This window comes from Lutra lutra, chromosome 8, assembly GCF_902655055.1.
Source record: "Lutra lutra chromosome 8, mLutLut1.2, whole genome shotgun sequence".
In the NCBI taxonomy this organism is placed as follows: Eukaryota; Metazoa; Chordata; class Mammalia; order Carnivora; family Mustelidae; genus Lutra; species Lutra lutra.
In genome coordinates this window covers 114,139,920-114,158,486 of record NC_062285.1, presented here as the reverse complement: position 1 = coordinate 114,158,486, position 18,567 = coordinate 114,139,920, and the positions used below count along the sequence as shown (strand labels likewise).

Genomic DNA, 18,567 nt, shown 5'->3' with positions numbered 1-18,567 from the left:
ATAGAATATAAATAGTTTTTTTTAAATGAGTAGATTTACTAGTTAACCTTTTCTGTTAGCTTCCTGCCTTTGACATTTTATCTCAAAACAGACCAATCAGATGATGAAGCCTTGACATTTGAAATTATGTAGTAATGTTTATATAAGGTGTGGCTCAGTAGAAATGTATGAGAGTAAATTCCACGTTGACACTATGCAACATTGACATTGATAGTCCAATACCTTTTATTATCATGGTATGAGAATTTGGTGGGATCAGGTAAGGAAGTAAGGAGGAAAAATTCAGAAGAAATCTAGAGTGTACCTTGAGCCACACAGTGGCGATCAGACATCTCTGCTTCTGGTGTTTCATAATATAGGGCCTCTGAAGTGCCACCTTGCCCAGAGGTTGGGTTGTCCCTGCCCGTGAAGCACTTGTTCTTTCTGCTTTCTCACTTCCCTTCACCAGAACAGCAAGTACTGCTTTAATGTGGGCATGCAACCATCGACTAATTTTTGAGCACCCACTCTGGTTAAGATGCTCTTTTCCTCTTCTGATGAAATATTTGAAGGCTTGAGCCCTACCCTGTGTCACCTTCTCATTTAAGCTTCTTATTCTTATCCCTCTGAGCCCACCTTACCCCATTAATTTTTGCATCACCATGAGCATCCTATAATACCATTTTTTCCCGGACCTCTTATCATATTGTTAGGGACCCTGCAAATCTTCGGTGAGTTAAAGAATCAATCTCACAACCCCAAGGTCATGACCTGGGCCAGAATCATGAGTTGAACCCTTAACCAACTGAGCCACCCAGGTGCCCCTACCTTTAAATATATCTTAATTTTGACTCCTTCTCCCACTTCCATGGCCTCTAGTTTAGTCCAAACAACCACCTTCTTCAATTTTGTCTCTCTGCCCTGTGTGTATTCTGCATAGAGCAATCAGGGTGATATTTAAATTTTTTTTCCTAAATGTTTCATTGGAGTATAAGATATGTAACCAAATTGGACAACTTGATAAATTTTCACAATGTGACATGACCATTTAACCAACACCCAAAGCCAGTACCCCAGAAGTCCCCTGTGCTCCCTTGCAGCCACTGTCCTCCCTTCTTGTCCCCCAATAATCCGTATACTGGTTTCTAACTCCGTTGATTAGTTTTACTATTTCTTGAACTTCCTATAAAATGAAACTTCATTATACAAGAGGTACACAGTGTGGATATATGACGTTTAGGCATCCATCTTTTATGGATAGTTGGGTTTTTATTTTTAGTCTATTTTGGATCCTATTGCCACAAATATTATTATTATGCATCTTTTGCTAAACATACATAAGAATTACTGTCAGGGATATATCTAGGAGTGGAACCGCTGAGTCAAACGGTCAATGTATATTCAGTTTCAGCAGATACTCATAACAATTTTCTGAAATGGTTATAACCCTCAGCATTAAGTGAGAGGTCCAGGTGTCCCACATCCTCATCAAGGTTCGGTATCATTTCTCTCTTTCATTGTAGTCCTTCTGACGAGTGTGTAGTGAACTGTGCAGTGCACTGTGTTCATTACACTTGTACTGCTGAGCTACTCATGGAATGGACTCCCTTTTCATATGTTTGTTGACCATTTGGGTATCTTCCTCTATGAAGTGACTATTTAAGCCCTTTACCTATTTTCTTGCTCTTTCTTATTGATTTGTAGGGTTCTTTACAGAATCTGTGTTCAATGTGGATATCTTCTTCCACTCTGTGGCCTGCCTTTTCACTCACTTGGTAGTATCTTTCCATGAACACAGTTTCTTAATTTTGGTGTAGTACAGATTATTGCTTTTCCTTTAGTAATTAATCATTTTGATGTCCTGTTTGTTGCCTACCCCAATGGTCATGAAGGTATTCTCCCATGTTCTAGTCTAAAAGCCTGTCATTTTACCTATCCCATTTTTTAGATCTGTACTCTATATAGAATTATTTTTGTGTTTAGTATAAAAGGTAAAAGCCAAGATACATTCTTTCCCCTTATAATATCCAGTTGACCCAACATCATTTTTTTGTGAAGACTACCCTTTTCTTACTGTAAGAGTGGTAATTTTCTTAACTCAGATCATGAGGTCCCCCCTTGCTCAAAATCCTTCAAAGTTTCCCACTGCACTTAGCATGGAATAGACATGTCTTCCTGTGGCTCTTTGCCTGGAATTTGCTTTCTTCTCAGCTTTTGCCCCACTGTTCTCATTTTCTGCTCTCCACAGTGGACATGCTGGTCTCCTTGCTGTTCCTCAGTCTTTCAAATACGTTATTGACTTGGGCAATCAGGCGTGGGGTTTGTTCTGCCCAGAGAGCGTTCTTCCTCCACGTGTCAGCCTGAAGCCCTCCTCACTGCACTGCACTCAAGTCTGTGCTCAGATGCCCTTTCCACAGGCACCCGGGTGGCTCAGTTGGTGAAGCGTCGACTCTTGGTTTCAGCTCAGGCCATGATCTCAGGGTCTGTGCTCAGTGCGGAGTCTGCTTCAGATTCTTTCTCCTTCTCTCTTTGCCCTTCCCCACTCACACACACTGTCTCTCTCTCTCTCTCAAATAAATAAAATATTTTTTTAAAAAGCCCTTTCCCAGGGAGGATCACTAACCACTCCACATAACACTAAGAATGAAGAATATATGAAAATCCTCTGAACATGTATGATATTATTAGTGAACTCTTTCCCAGTGATATCAGTGCCTGCCAGGCGGCCTCTTCATTCTGTGTCAGATTCATCAGATCTCACTGGATTTGGAAGTAGGACTGATCATCATCTTTGCAACAGGCAGCAGCTCTTTTAAGCCAGTGCAACTGTGCTTTCTTCATTGTTTTTAGCATTTGAATTTGAAGAAGTGCTTTTGAAGACTTCCATTTTAAGAACTATGAAAATTTTGCTTCCAAAAACCTTCACTACTGTGTGCTTAAATGAGTGTTAATTTCTGAGGTTTGGAATTTTGTGGATTTGTCCCCTCTTTTTCTTTTCTTTCCTCTTTTCTTTCTTTTGATGTTATTTGCTGTACATGCTGCACATCCAGATTGTGTATCAGAAGGACATGGATTATTTTTATGCTTTCTTAGTGATAACTGTTGTTAGAGTACCATTGCTATCTGTCATTGCACTGTTTGTTCTCCTGAAATCAACTACTTCTAATTCCTGGTTAAACAAATCATTTTCAGTTTTGTCTGTTGTCTTTCTAGCCATTAGAGTCATTTGGAATAAAAATTCAATTTCAGTGAAAAAAATGGGCTAAAGACCTAAATGTGAGCCCAGAAAGCATAAAAGTCCTAAAAGAAAATATCGACAGTAAACTCTTTGACATCAGCTTTTAGCAACACTTTTCTAGATATGTCTCCTCAGGCAAGAAAAACAAAAGCTCAAGTAAACTATTGGGACTACACCAAAATAAAAAGCTCTTGCACAGTGAAGGAAACCACCAACAAAACAAAAAGGCGACCTAGTGAATGGGAGAATATATTTGCGAATGATATATCTGATAAGGGATTAGTATCTAAAATATATAAAAGACTTATGCAACTTAACACCCCCAAAACAAATAATCTGATTGAAAGATGGGCAGAGGAGCTAAATAGACATTTTTTCCAAAGAAAACATACAGATGGCCAACAGTCATATGGAAAGATACTCAACATCACTAATTATGAGGGAAATACAAATCAAAACCACAATGAGATATCACCTTAAACCTGTCAGAATGGCTAGAAAATGAAAAGACAAGAAATAAGTGTTTTGAGGATATGAGGAAAGAGGAACCTTCATGTACTGTTGATGGGATCATAAATTATGCAGCTACTATGAAAAACAGTATGGAGATTCCTCCAAAAAATTAGAAATATATGATCGAGTAATTCCATTACTAGGTATTTACCCAAAGAAAATAAGGACACTAATTTAAAATGATAAATGTACCTCTGTGACCTGCAGCATTATTTGTAATAGCCAAGATATGGAAGCAACCCAAGTGTCCACTGATAGATGAGTAGATAAAGATGTGGTACACACACACACACACACACACACACAGGAATCTTACTCAGCCATATAAAAAGAATGAAATCTTACCATTTTTGACAACATGTATGGGCCTCAAAGGTGTTATGCTAAGTGAAATAAGTTGGATAAAGACAGATACCATATGATATCGTTTGTATATTTTCATATATTTTCATATACAAACGATATCATATGGTATCTAAAAAACAAAACAAATGAATGAACAAATAAAGAAACAGACCAATAACTACGAAGAACATAATGTGCTTGCCAGTGGGGGAGTGGGCACATTAGATAAAGAGGAGTTCGAGCTACAGAAAATAGAATGAATCATTTGTAAAAGTCCTCTGAGCATGTATATTATTATTATTGAACTGTCTCCTCTATAATGTTGTGATTCCTTGAGGTAAGGGATTGTGTCTTATTTCTTTTTGTAGATCTTATTTGCAGCATAATACTTTAGAACTCGAATAGGGTCCTTAGCATAATGCGTGCGATAATACATTGTTTTCCCTATTTTGTCTATATTAGCTCCAGATCATTCAGACTCTAATATAAATATTTAATAATCTTACGAATTGAGGTGGAACATGAGCTTTTTGTATTTTTTAAAATGGGGTTAGTATACAGCATTATAGCCTGAAACTTTAAAATTCACTTTAACTATTTTATATGGGAACAACACATAGGCCAAGGCCAGGCAAATGTTATCTATGGCTAAAGAAAGTAGAAGGTTTTCAGTGACTTTATATTCTCTTCTAACAGTAATACTAGTTGTATTTCACATTTATAAAGTTGCATTTTTTTCTAGAATTCTGCAATCTAGACAGTATTTCTCATTGATCTGGTTCCTATTATTGGTGCAATTTGGGGGCTACATGTATATATAAAATTTGATTTGGGGACAAGAGTTAGATTGATCTTTCATTTATTTATTTGTTCATTCTTTGTCTGAGGCATTTATTTCCACTATTGGTTGCATTTGTTTTTATTTCCTTAAAGCCTTAAGCTATGGCTTAATATACACGATTCTTTGATTAATTGTAGAATGTCATAACAGAGCAGAAAGAGACTTTCAAGATCCCTTATCCAGCTATAAAAGACATTACTGGGTCAGTTAACAGAATGGGAACACTGTTGGTAGATTCAATTATTATAAGTGATCAGCTTCCTGAAGTTGATAGTGTTACGGGCATATAAGAGAGTATCCTTATTCTTAGAAAAGCACAATGAAATATTTAGGAATAAAGATGCCATGATGGTGTATTTACTTCCAAATGGTTCAGGGAAAGAAAAGTGTGTGTGTGTGTGTGTGTGTGTGTGTGTGTACAAGCTCACTTGCATATGGAGAGAAAGAGGGAGCACAAATGAGCAAAGAGTCAGTTATAAGCCAAATGGGGCACAACATTAACAACAGGTAGATCTGGCAAAGGGTATATTAATCTTCTTTACACTGTTATGTGTTTCCTCTTAAGTGTGAAATTCTCTCTATCTAAACAGTTTTAAATACTCATCTCAGCCAGCCCTCTCAGGAAAAGCATTCAGTTTGTGTGACACAGAGGTTATGTAACTTTCCCAGTTGCCCTGAGAGTTAGAGACAGAACCTCTCCTAGTCCTGCAGGCTGTGTTATGCTGTGCTGCTGCCTTCTAGTAACTTGTCATCGTGCTCCAACCAGATGCAAGGGCAGTAATCTTGACTTGTGGTTGCATAGGATGCAGCCAAACTTGCATATTAATGATGTAGCTCTGGGTGACTTTTGAAAATACTTTTTCCATCATCTGGTCAGCCTTACAACCCCAAGCCCCTGTGTTACCTGGACATCTTGTTACTAGATATCCTGCCCATTGTAATGAGACACGCCTACATTTGCATGTTAACAGTCATGGTTTGTTCTTCTCTCTCCTGATAGCTACTGCTTCTTGGGATACATTTCTCATGCTATGGAATTGCAAGCCACAAGCCAGAGCTTTCAGATTTGTGGGTCACAAGGATGTTGTAACCAGCGTGCAGTTTTCCCCACATGGAAACTTATTGGCATCTGCTTCACGGGACAGAACTGTCAGACTGTGGATTCCTGATAAGTAAGAGAAATAAAGAAATACCTGATGCGCTCTGGATTTAGGAATGTGAACGAAAATGAGCCTGGCAGTTCCTTCTGCACTTCTCAGGAATGCCTGCACTCCCAGTATCTGCACTGCACCTAGTCTGAGTCACGTGCAAGACGTGGCACCCTTGTTGTAAAGTTAGCAAACTCCTTCATACTGTTTTTTCCCCATCTTTAACTCACAATTATCTCTTCTTTTTGAAATCTATGTCTAACCATGGAAATATACTTAAGGTTTGTTTTTTCGTCTTTTTTTTTTTTTTTTTGACAGGGGGCTGGTTATCTATCCCTTTATAAATCTATTGTAAACTTCAGATTGTCTCCCTAGAGAGACACATATCGACATTATAACTGAAATTTCATAGTTTATTAACCTACTATCACCCATTTGTGGATCTTTGGGGGGCCTTTGGATATCTGTTAATCCCTGTTGCAGAACTGACTTTTGGTGCATATCATATATTATTGGGCTCTGGAGTTTTCTGGCTAAAGAAAGTTTCTGACAAATGTATAAATCACTGTGTTTGTGTAAAGTCCTATTCTAGTCTAACAAATCCCTCTTTAAGAGGCTTTTAAAATCCTAGCTGATAGCTTATCTATTTTAAGCAATTATTGAGCCATGATTTTTTTAAAAGCCTTTGAATTCTTTTTTTGAAGTCCTTTTTTAATTATATGTTTTCAAACACACATGAAAACAGAAGGAGTAGCACAGTGATCCCTCCCCGCCCTCCATATTCCTCCACCACGCCCAGCAGCTCTCAGTATCAGCATTTATCAGTGATTTCACCCATACCCCCCCACCCCGCGCGCTCTCTCTCTCTCTCTCTCTCTCTCTCTCTCTCTCTTTTTTTAGCTAGAGTATTTTTAGAACAAATCCCACACACCATTTCCCGCCGTAAATAAGAGTTTGAGCATTTGCCTTGGCGCTGCTGGGGCAGGACTGGATTTGTGGTGCGCGACTGAGCAGTCTCAGGTACCCCCACATGGACATTCTCAGGGCATTTTCCTGCCAGGAGGCACTTTGTTTTCTGCCACCACCCATGGAAACTCCACGCTGAGAAACTGAACATCATCCTGATGGTGAAAACTACTCAAGAGAAACAGCGTGTTCTCATGACGCTGTGGGTGGCAGGGTGGCAGGGTACAGGGTAGCTACGAGGGCGGGAGACTGGCTCGGAGCCCAAAAGGGAGAGCGTTTTCTAAAATCCTTAACTTTGGGGATTTAAGGCTAGTGGTTGTACTGTCTTCAGCACAACACAGCTTCCATCTCCCACTACTCATTCAAGGAGCTCTCAGTGAATAAGCGCCATACAAGGGTAGAAATGCTTACCATGCACGGTCGTTAATTGGTACGGGCTAATCAAGTGCCACAGTTCAGCCTGCGTAGATGTCTCTGGTTCCTCTTTCTACATCATATCATCGTGGGCCAGGGAAGTCATGGGTCATGGATGGAGACTGATTGCTCCGTATTGCTGTATAATCATCCTCAAAACTTAGCCGAATACAGTAACTGTCCTTTCCCGTAATGTGTGGGTTATCTGGATGGTTCTTCTGCCCCATTTGATGTTAGCCATTACTCACTCAGTTTCACTAGGCTGGGGGGTCCTGCACCCCACTCACACCTGCGGCCTCTGCCAGCTGTTGGCCGGGGCTCCCTGGTCCGCCGTATGCCCTCTCTGCACCCAGATAAGGACTTCCTTACAGCCTGGCAGCTGGGTTCTAGGACAGTAAAAATGAAAGCGGCTAGGCCTTTGAAGGGCGAGGTCTGACACTGCCACAGTGTCCCTTCTGTCTCACTCTGCTGGTCAGAGTAGGTCACAGCCAGCCCAGATGTGAAGGAAGAGAAATGGGTAGATTCCACCTCCTGGTGGGGTGGGGAGCAGCGTGTGGTACAGGGATGAGAGGGAGTAGGCAGGCGGCTGCATTTGCAAACACCACACCTGGTCACTGGCAGGCTAGGGGAAGATAGTAGGACCAAGCGTGGAGGCAGTTCTGGCCCGGAGTCCATCACCATGGGCAGTCACGAGAATGTGGGCAGAAAGGGGACGTAAATATGTGTGGGCACAGAACCAGTGTCAAGGCAAGGTGAGGACCTACGGAGCCGTTAAGCAGCAGCACAAACAAGGCACTCCTACGGTGGTTTCTTATAGGCTTCCTGTTGAGACCGGGTCCAGGGTCACAGCAGACAAGAGCCAAGAGGCAGACCCTTTAGAAAGATGTCCAGCCAGACAGCCTGATGGAGTGTGGAGCGCAGAACTAATGACCAGGGCGGATTTGAATGATTCCAACTGTCTCCTGGCTTCCTGGTCATAGTGGATGCCAGTCTAGTCTTTGTCTTTTCTAGGCTGTAGTCTTTGTTTTTTTTTTTTAAGATTTTATTTATTTATTTGACACAGAGAGAGAGATCACAAGTAGGCAGAGAAGCAGGCAGAGAGGGGGAAGCAGGCTCCCCGCCGAGCAGAGAGCCCAATGCGGGGCTCGATCCCAGGACCCTGAGATCATGACCTGAGCTGAAGGTAGTGGCCCAACTCACTGAGCCACCCAGGCACCCCTCTAGGCTATATTCTTGAATTCGGGCCAAACTGTACTCCTAACTGCCACCCATAGAACTTTCCCTTGAAATTTCACTAGACCAGAGCCTGAATGCTCCTTCCTATTTAAAAAAATATATATCAATTTTAGTTTTTCCTGGTATAATATCATGTATCAGGTGATGGAGATTTATTACAAAGTCACTTTACATTCTACAGACCACTGGAAGGATAAGCCAGGATGGATCTAAGAGCCTTAAGTAGTGAGTCTTCCCAGTGGAATTGAACAAAGTGTATTGAGCTCTTTTTATATGCCTGATATTTTGCTAGATGCTGATCTTATAGGGATGAATAAATCATCATTCCTGTCCTCAAAAAAAAAAACCCTACAAAAACAAACAAACAAAAAAACCCCCAAAACTTGGGGCTTAATACAAGAGAAACAGGTCTATTTTTTTTTTAAGTTCTGTATAATGTAATACGTAAAATAGATATAGCAGACAGGGAGCAGTTAAGCCTGCCCGGGTCAGTCAAGGCAGCGGGGCGGGGAGGGGGGGCTGTTGGGGTGGAGGAAGTAATCCAGGCTAAGAAAAAGCAGCAGGTGCAAAGCCAGAGGTGTGTTTGAAGCTCGGGGATTTTTCTGAGTCCAAAGTTCAGTGTAAGGGCAGGACGCCTTGCTGAAGAGCTTGGGCATTGTGCCTTTTCTTGGAGGGCAGCCAGTGACACGTTTAGGCTAAGATTTACATGCATAGAATGGCACTTTTAGGGAGGTAATAAGCACCGTATGTTGGGGACTGGAGGGGGATAACAGATTAGAGCAGGGAAACCAGTTAGGAAGCTTTTGCGATAATCTCTGTGAGGGATATGGAAGGTGTATCTCCCTTAATGTGAGCATAGCTGGGATAGAAAGAAGAGGTACTGAAAGGATATTTGGGCAGTGATAGCAATATCACTATCAATAAGTCCATTTGTTGGCCTACTGAATGTGGGAAGAGAAGGGGAGCAGTTGAGAATGACTTCTCCCTCTACAAATTCTGTTGCCTGCTGTTTTTCAAACATGTAAATGACTTTCTGAATGGAAAGACACTTGGAGGTGTCTTGGGAACTTTAGAATGCTACCACAAAGTAGTATTTCCCCAAAGCCACCTTTGAACTCCAGCTCTCTCTGCTAGCCTGCTCCTATTTTAAAGTTTTTTGTTTTGTTTTTTTCCTGGTGCTTCTCCTTAAATGCCACACATCATTTTCTCCATCTCTTCTTTTCCTGTTCTCTTTTGCTCACCCTAGTCAAGAAAAAGAAGAAGCATCTGAAATTTCAGTGTTGAGAACTGTGTTATTACCATTTGTCCTTTGTTTTGCTTATGAGCGTAAGATTGGACCTGGCCTGAGCATGGCCTTAGATATACCCCAGGGGTCTCAGTTCTCATTGCTGGTGGGTGCAAACACAAGTGGAAACAGGAAAGTCATATTACCTAGAACTACGTCCTGGAGAGGGAAAAATTGCATAAGGGGCATCTCTTCTCTCCCACCCCAGACTGCCAGTCCACATGTGACCTTAGTCTGAAAGCGCTTCCTTGGAGCTATTCATTTAACCTGTCTTAGTTTTTCTAGGTTGCAGGTTCTTTAAACTATTTTTTGCTCTTTCTGGAGGAACAACAGTAACTTAAAATTCATGGTCGAGATTTGTTCAAAATACTATTCTCTAGCTTCCAGTTAGAACAGCAACTGCATTTCTGGGTGGAACCACCAGGGTCTTTCCTGTTAAGTATCAGTTGTGACTCTAATAAAACCAGCTATAAAGAATGTTGATGAAGAAACTTCTCATACTTTTCTTAATTTTTTAGGAATTAAATTTTCCTATGTTTCAAAGTCTGTACGCTGGTTAGATGTTGATAATATTGAAACCCAGAGTTACAAATATTGAACTGTTTATTTCCAGGAGAGGGAAATCCTCCGAATTTAAAGCTCATACAGCTCCAGTTCGAAGTGTAGACTTTTCAGCCGATGGCCAGTTTCTAGCTACAGCCTCTGAAGACAAATCCATCAAAGTATGGAACATGTATCGCCAACGTTTCTTGTATTCCTTGTACCGACATACACACTGGGTACGCTGTGCCAAGTAAGTATGAAGTTTTGTCATAAGGTTTCCACATTTTTTCCCTGCTGTAGTTCATGTTTACCCTCCCCACCTAACCCCCAGAAAAGGGGATTGAGGACAAATTCGTTCGTTTGTTCATTCAGCAAATATTTATTGTGCGCCTGCTGTGTGCTGGGAAGAATAGGAAACAAAATGGTCAGAACCTCTCACTGTCATGAAGCTGACATTCTAGAAAGGGGAGACAGAAAACAAACAGGTAGGAAAATGGATTGGAAGGGGTGGCTGGAGTTTTAAACAGGGTGTTCAGAGACTGCATCACAAAAAGGGTGGCCTTTGAGCTGAGACCTAATTGAGGGGGAGGAGGCAAGGCTTGAATATATTTGGGAAAGGAAATGTCCTGGATACAGGAAACTAGTACAGAAGCCCTGGGGTGGGAGCCTGGTGGCTGTTGAAGGACCAGCAAGAAGGCTGGTGTGGAGCAGAGTGTGGGGAAGGAATTGGAGAGGCCCCAAGGGAAGCTTCAGCCAGGTTAGGAACAGCTGACAGGCACTGAGTGAGGCAAGATGCCACTGGAGCGCGTTTCATCTCCCTGACCAATGTTTTGTGGGGTTGCTCTGATTTCTTTGTGGAAAATGGACTGTCAAAGTCAGGGCAGAAGCAGGGGGTGTTGCTTGGAGGTTATGTGTAGTGGTTCACATCTGGGCTTGGACCAGAGTGGTGGCAGTGGAGACTTCAAGAAGTGATTGGAGTCTAGACATAGTTTGAAGGGATAAGCAACACTACTTGCTGTCACATAGGATGTGAGAGACAAAGAGAGGAACTAAGAATGACCACAGTCTTTCTCAGTAGTCTACTGGGACAAGTGCTATTGTAGGTGTCCCTTTCTGTTCTTAAGACACACTGCTAAAGTACTTAAAATATTTCCCCAACTGCCATGGCAAGATAGGACTATTGTTTTATTTTCCTAGTTTTGCAGATAAGGGAACTGAGTTTCAGAGTTAAAATTAGCACTCATCTAGTTGAAAGTGATAAAAACCCAAAGAAACTATTTTTTTCCTCTCAAGGTGGTTAATTAGCTGATGTTTGGTAACATTGGAGTGAATTGGAGTGAAGACAGGGAACACTAGAAGCAGGGACTCCAATGCCTCCAGCGTCACTGTAGACCTCCATAGACGCCAGCTCTATTCTCTCAAACACCCCGCTGCTGAGGTCACTGCCAGCTCTTGGCGAAGTCCTCACAGCTCTGTGACTGGACAAGAAAAGCTCCTCCTGACACCAGTTAGAAAAGTGCCAGGGGCAGCTCTCAGCTTGGATCCTGTGCCCATCCCTTCAGGCAGTGAGACACTGGTTGTGTCAGGTTAGGCAGGCGCCCGATGAGACCAGTGACCCCGGCTGGCTGAGGGGTGAGAGTACATACCAACCATGCATTCTGGTGGTAGAGAGAGAGGACAGCTCGCAAAAGGAGGGGGCTAGCATAGTCATGGCCATTAGGGGACAATCTGTGAAGCTTGCAGCCAGCAGACTTGGTGTACACTGGAGGAAACAATGTGTGATGACATCTCCAGCCAGGATATGGGGGAGGGGGAGCCCAGCCCTGTCTGTCTCGCCTTACATCCCACGTTCCTGTTCGCATGCTCTCAGTGGAACATTATTGTTCAGGTGTTGATTATAATCTAGGGATGAGTCTAAGGAAAATAAAAAAGACAGAAGGTCATACTTTTAGTCAATAGTTTTTTTTTGTTTTGTTTTTTTTCCCCTTCAAAAGGTCTCCGCTACTTTTGGCTCTGGCCATCTCAGTCTTATTTCTGTATATGCCAGAGAGCTGTGTGGTCAAGAACCTGGGCCTGGGACCTAAATATATAGGTTAAAATTCTAGCTCCACCAACTACCAGCTGTGTGACCTTATGGAAGTTTATCTAACTACTCAGTGCCTTAGTTTTCTTACCTGTAAAATTAGGATAATAATAACCTGCTACACAGGTTGTCATGGTATTTAAATGAGTAAATATATGTGGAACTTTTAGAATCATGCCTCCCACAGAGTAATCACTAGATAAATCTTTAGTCATCCTCTTCCTCATCATCATTGGACATCACAATTTTGTTTCCTTTTTAAAGATATTGTGAAACTTGAGTTGATAATTGTTTTCTGCCTAAGGAGGTGACATGTGTGGTGGTCCCAAGAGGCTGGTCAGCTCATTTGTATTGATTTATTCAATGATGTTATGAACAGAGAATTGATCGTCCCGTGCATCAGATCCGGAGAACAGACAGAGGACAGGAGACTAGGCGGGGGCCTGGGAGTCATTATTCAGCTCCCACTAGGACTGACTCTGGATGTGTTTAGCAAAGACACTAGTTTCTATTATCTTCATCAAGGAGCTCATCAGAAGCAAAAACAATGAATGATAGCTGTTATTTCTCTAGTGTGTCCTGAGTGTCTCTATTTCCTTCCTAAAATAATTTAAGGTGGTTTGTAATAACTGTAACACAATCAGAGGGAATGAAGAGATGATTCTATCTAGAACCATGTAACCTTGCTTAGTGCAAATCTGGCAGGTTTAGACTGAGTTTCCTGCAGCCACGGTATTAATGGGATGATGGTGGCTGACGTACTTTCATATTCTAACAACAAAAAGAAATCCTATCAAGTTGTTCAGATAAGACAAAATTTTTCCTGTAGTAAATTCAAGGAGGTATTTTATTCCTTGCCCTTGTAATGAATCATCTAGTATAATATACATGCAGAAGAACAGTTATTGCTGATATAAGACAGAAGAACTTAGGAAATGTTGAAAAGGTCACCAATAATGTAAAATTCTGGTTTTCACAATATTCCTTTAATGAGCATAGCCCTGCTATGTACCACATATCTGTGCTGCGTGTTAGGTAGATAGAGATCCACAGTCTGGGCCTCAAGGGGCTTTTATATTTTATAGTTCAATGGGAAAAAATGGATACAAATTATACTTATAAAAATTATAAACTTAATGTATCCTGTGGGAAGGTGATGCACAGGGTGATAAGGGATTGGGCAGTGGGGCACTGAACTAGACCTGCATGAGGAGAAGCTGGGGAGGCATTTCAGGCCCAGCACCGACCGACAAAGACAGGCAGGAGTAGAGGCAGCAGCGTCTTGTCAGATGGGGAAGGGTGGCAAGCCATTCACGGTGGAAATCAGCCAGAGTAGGCACTGTGGCCTGGGGAAAGGTTTTGTGCTCTGGGAACATTAATTATTCAGCTGTTGCCAGGTGTGAGGAGTGAAATGAGAAGTGGGGTGGAGGGGGGAGAGCTGGGGAAGGCTCAGTGTCATGGATGTCATGAAAAGACTTTGGACTTCATCCTCCAGGTGACACGGAGATACCAGAGGGCTTGGAATGGGGAGGAAGACTGATCTTTCTGGAGCTCTCTGCTAATTGGTCTTACATCCCACAGCATGCTTGCTTTAGAGTGTTGGCATGAGCTGGGCCAAGACTCATAGGCCTCCCTGTGCGACATCATTACTCTTCGGCAAGTCAGTCTACAGCTCTCAGCCCAGTGGGAGGTGAGGGTAATGGGGCATCTCAAATAGACTTGTGGGGATGAGAGAGACTGTGTGCAGAACTGAGTGATGCCAGAAGCCTGCCATTCCTCCGGCTGGACAGCACTGGTTAGGGAGAGACTTAGGTATTGGGGAAGAGCCCCTAAAAACATTCTCCCTCATCACTTAGAGAGGAGGAGGTGATGGTTGAACCCTGCTTTTCTGTCTGCCTAGCATCTGTTCTGTTTTCTGGAGACGGTGCCAAGTATTCCCCGAGGAACCAGTACTCCCCCGCAGTCCCTCATTATGTTATGTACCATGCTGGCAAGGCCTACTCTCCAGCCCCAGCGGAGGGCATTGAGCTCAGGCTTGCCGCCTGGAACAGGACATCTCCTGCCTACAGGAGTTAGTGAGTCTTGTTAGAACGGCATGCCCTTGCCTTGGGATTTCTCTGTCAGGCTTATTTTCTTTTTCCTTCCTTCTTTTTTTCCTTAAGTTTATTTATTTGTTTTAGTAATCTCTACACCCCAAGTGGGGCTTGAATTTATGACCCTGAGATCAAGAGTCACATACCCTTCTGACAGAACCAGCCAAGAGCCCCTTAGGCTTATTTAAACCTGTGGCTGCTGAAGGACAGTGCGGGCAAAGAGCTGACTTTGGGGCAGCAGACTGTGAGCTGGAGAGAGAAAACATTGCTGTGTAATTACCTGCTGCGGTTTCTGGAAAGGGTTATACCTGGTTTTATTAGCAGGTGTTTGCATGTGGGCGTGTATGTGCGTGTGAGAAACCAGCCTTAGAAATTCTCACTTTATTTTTTAAAGGCACTTTCTATAAGATGTGATAGTGGAACAGTGTTTTGGAAAAGTGGGAGTTATTGTGGCACCCGGTGATGTACCCTCTCCACAGATTTGCCTTCCTTCCCCACCCCACCCCCACCAGCGCTCTGCAGTCTCCATGGAGACCCTGGTGAAATGCAGATCCAGTCACAGGGCTCCTCAGGTTAAAACCACTCAGTGATTCCTTGCCCTGGCGCCTCTGCTCTGCCTTCCTGTTACAACCTTGTCTTTTGTCCCTGTCACCATCCCCTTCTTGCCTCTATGCAGAGTTCCCGTGTGCGATGTTCCGTTATACTCTCTGCCTTTTCCACATGCTGCCTGCCCTGTCTGCAGTGCCCCCTGAATCCATGCTCCCTTCACAGTCCTGCTCTGTATCTCACCCTCCAGGAGATGTTTCTGACTCTCCCAAGCCCAGCTTATCCGAAGTCCTTTATGCCACTGCATTGTCCCTTTGAGGAGATCTGTCTGCTTCAGCCTCACTTCCCTGTCAGATTTTGAGTTACAAGTATTTTATTCCTATTGTATTCCCTTGACAAGCACTGTTCTAAATTCTGTAGCTACCATAGAAAGCAAACCAAAATTCCCAGTCTTGTAGAGTTCCTTCTACCAAAGGGAGGTAGACAATTAAAAAAATATGTCAGTGATATGTGCTCTGCAGAAAAATTCTCTAGGGTAACCAGATAGAGAGTGCTGGGTTGCAGGGTGCTCTTATATCCCGGTGACAAGGCATCTCTGCTCAGGTGACCTTGCCTGAAGGCGGGAAGCCAGTGAGGGGGGGCAGGGGGCGGGGACGAGTGTTGGAGATGGAGTCTTACACAGTATGAGAAGCACCACCATGTTAGTATGGAGTGGGGAAAGCTCAGAGGAGTTGTGTAAAAATGTGGGTTGAATGAATCAGTGAGGGGTGTGCAGGTAGCTTAGGTGGGAGTTTTCATGGGCTTCTTCAAGGAAGAGTCATTTCTGTGGATTTTTAATATCAAATAAAAGAGGACTGTACATGCATGTTGTGATGGAGAATGTGTATGGGACTTCACTTTTTTTTTCCATCTTTTTCCCAATCCCTGTTCAGATTGATAATTTTGTACTGAGCTCACCTACTCTTTTATAGAATGCCTTTATCTCACCTTGTCTACCTTGTGGTTCTAGGTGGATTTCTTTTTTCTTTTTTACCTGTTTTCTTTTTAATTTATTTTTTTTAAATTTCTTTTCAGTGTTCCAGAATTCATTGTTTATGCACCACACCCAGTGCTCCATGTAATACATGCCCTCCATAATACCAGGCTCACCCAACCTCCCAGCCCCGCCCCTTCAAAACCCTCAGATTGTTTTTCAGGGTCCACAGTCTCTCATGGTTCATCTCCCCCTCCAGTTTCCCCCCAATTCCCTTCTTCTCTCCATCTCCCCATGTCCTCTGTGTTATTCCTTATGCTCCACAAATAAGCGAAACCATATGATAATTGACTCTCTCTGCTTGACTTATTTCACTCAGCAGAATCTCTTCCAGTCCCATCTATGTTGATATAAAAGTTGGGTATTCATCCTTTCTGATGGAGGCATAATACTTCATTGTAGATATGGACCATATCTTCTTTATCCATTCGTCTGTTGAAGGGCATCTTGGTTCTTTCCACAGCTTGGCAACTGTGGCCATTGCTGCTATAAACATTGGATTACAGATGGTCCTTCTTTTCACTACATCAGTATCTTTGGGGTAAATACCTACTAATGCCATTGCAGGTCATAGGGTAGCTCTATTTTCAGTTGTTTGAGGAATCTCCACACTGTTTTCCAAAGTGGCTGCACCAACTTGCATTCCCACAAACAGTGTAAGAGAATTCCCCTTTCTCCACATCCTCTCCAACACTTGTTGTTTACTGTCTTGTTGATTTTGGCCATTCTTACTGGTGTAAGGTGGTATCTCAATGTGGTTTTGATTTGAATTTCCTTGATGGCTAGTGATGATGAACGTTTTTTCATGTGTCTGATGGCCATTTGTATGTCTTCATTGGAGAAGTGTCTGTTCATGTCTTCTGCCTATTTTTGGACATGATTATCTGTTTTGTGTGTGTTGAGTTTGAGGAGTTCTTTACAGACCTTGGATATCAGCCCTTTGTCCGTATTGTCATTTGTGAATATCTTCTCCCGTTCCGTGGGTTGCTTCTTTGTTTTGTTGACTGTTTCCTTTGCTGTGCAGAAGCTTTTGATCTTGATGAAGTCCCAAAAATTCGTTTTCATTTTTGTTTCCTTTGCCTTTGGAGACATATCTTGAAAGAAGTTGCTGTGGCTGATGTTGAAGAGATTACTGCCTATGTTCTTCTCTAGGATTCTGATGGATTACTGCCTCACATTGAGTTTATCCATTTTGAGTTTATCTTTGTGTATGGTATAAGAGAATGGTTGAATTTCACTCTTGTATACATAGCTGTCAAGTTTTCCCAGCACCATTTATTGGAAGAGACTGTCTTTTTTCCACTGTATATTTTTTCCTGCTTTGTCAAAGATTATTTGACCATAGAGTTGAGGGTCCATATCCGGGCTCTCTACTGTGTTCCACTGGTCTATGTGTCTGTTTTTATGCCAGTACCATGCTGTCTTGGTGATCATAGCTTTGTAGTAAAGCTTGAAGTCAGGCAATACGATGACCCCAGTTTTGTTTTTCTTTTTCAACATTTCCTTAGCAATTCAGGGTCTCTTTGGATTCCATACAAATTTTAGGATTGTTTGAACCAGCTCTTTGAAAAATGCCAGTGGAATTTTGATCAGAATGGCATTGAGAGTATAGATTGCTCTAGGTAGTATAGACATTTTAACAATGTTTATTCTTCCGATCCATGAGCATGGAATGGTCTTCCATCTTTTGTGTCTTCTTCAATTTCTTTCATGAATGTTCTGTAGTTCCTTCAGTACAGTTCCTTTACCTCTTTGGTTAGGTTTATTCCCAGGTATCTTACAGTTCTTGGTGCTATAGTAAATGGAATCAATTCTCTAATTTCCCTTTCTGTGTTTTCATTGTTAGTGTATAAGAAAGCAACTGATTTCTGTACATTGATTTTGCATTCTGCCACATTACTGAATTGCTGAATGAGTTCAAGTAGTTTGGGGTGGAGTCTTTTGGATTTTCCATATAAAGTATCATGTCATCTGCGAAGAGAGAGAGTTTGACTTCTTCCTTGCTAATTTGAATACCTTTTATTTCTTTTTGTTGTCTGACTGCTGTTGCTAGGACTTCTAATACTATGTTGAATAAGAGTGGTGAGAGTGGGCATCCTTGTCGTATTCCTGATCTCAAAGGGAAGGCTGTCAGCTTTTTCTCATTGAGAATGATATTCGCTGTGGGTTTTTCGTAGATAGATTTTATGAAGTTCAGCAATGTTCCCTCTATCCCTATACTTTGAAGCGTTTTAATCAGGAAAGGATGCTGGATTTTGTCACATGATTTTTCTGCATCAATTGAGAGGACCATATGGTTCTTCT

At 42.2% G+C, this 18,567-nt stretch overlaps 1 protein-coding gene across 4 annotated transcripts in view; it reads left to right on the top strand.

Moving 5' to 3' along the window:
- The window catches only part of POC1B (POC1 centriolar protein B), a 102,306-nt gene that overhangs the window by 16,962 nt on the left and 66,777 nt on the right, over positions 1 to 18,567 (top strand). For all 4 annotated transcript variants that reach the window (XR_007129349.1, XM_047740779.1, XM_047740777.1 and 1 more), the window contains 2 exons: positions 5,917 to 6,088; positions 10,579 to 10,758. Coding sequence is in view for 3 of the 4 variants with exons in the window: in XM_047740779.1 (XP_047596735.1) it covers positions 5,917 to 6,088; positions 10,579 to 10,758 (352 nt within the window). In the remaining variant the exon portion in view is untranslated. The remainder of the gene's footprint in view (positions 1 to 5,916; positions 6,089 to 10,578; positions 10,759 to 18,567) is intronic.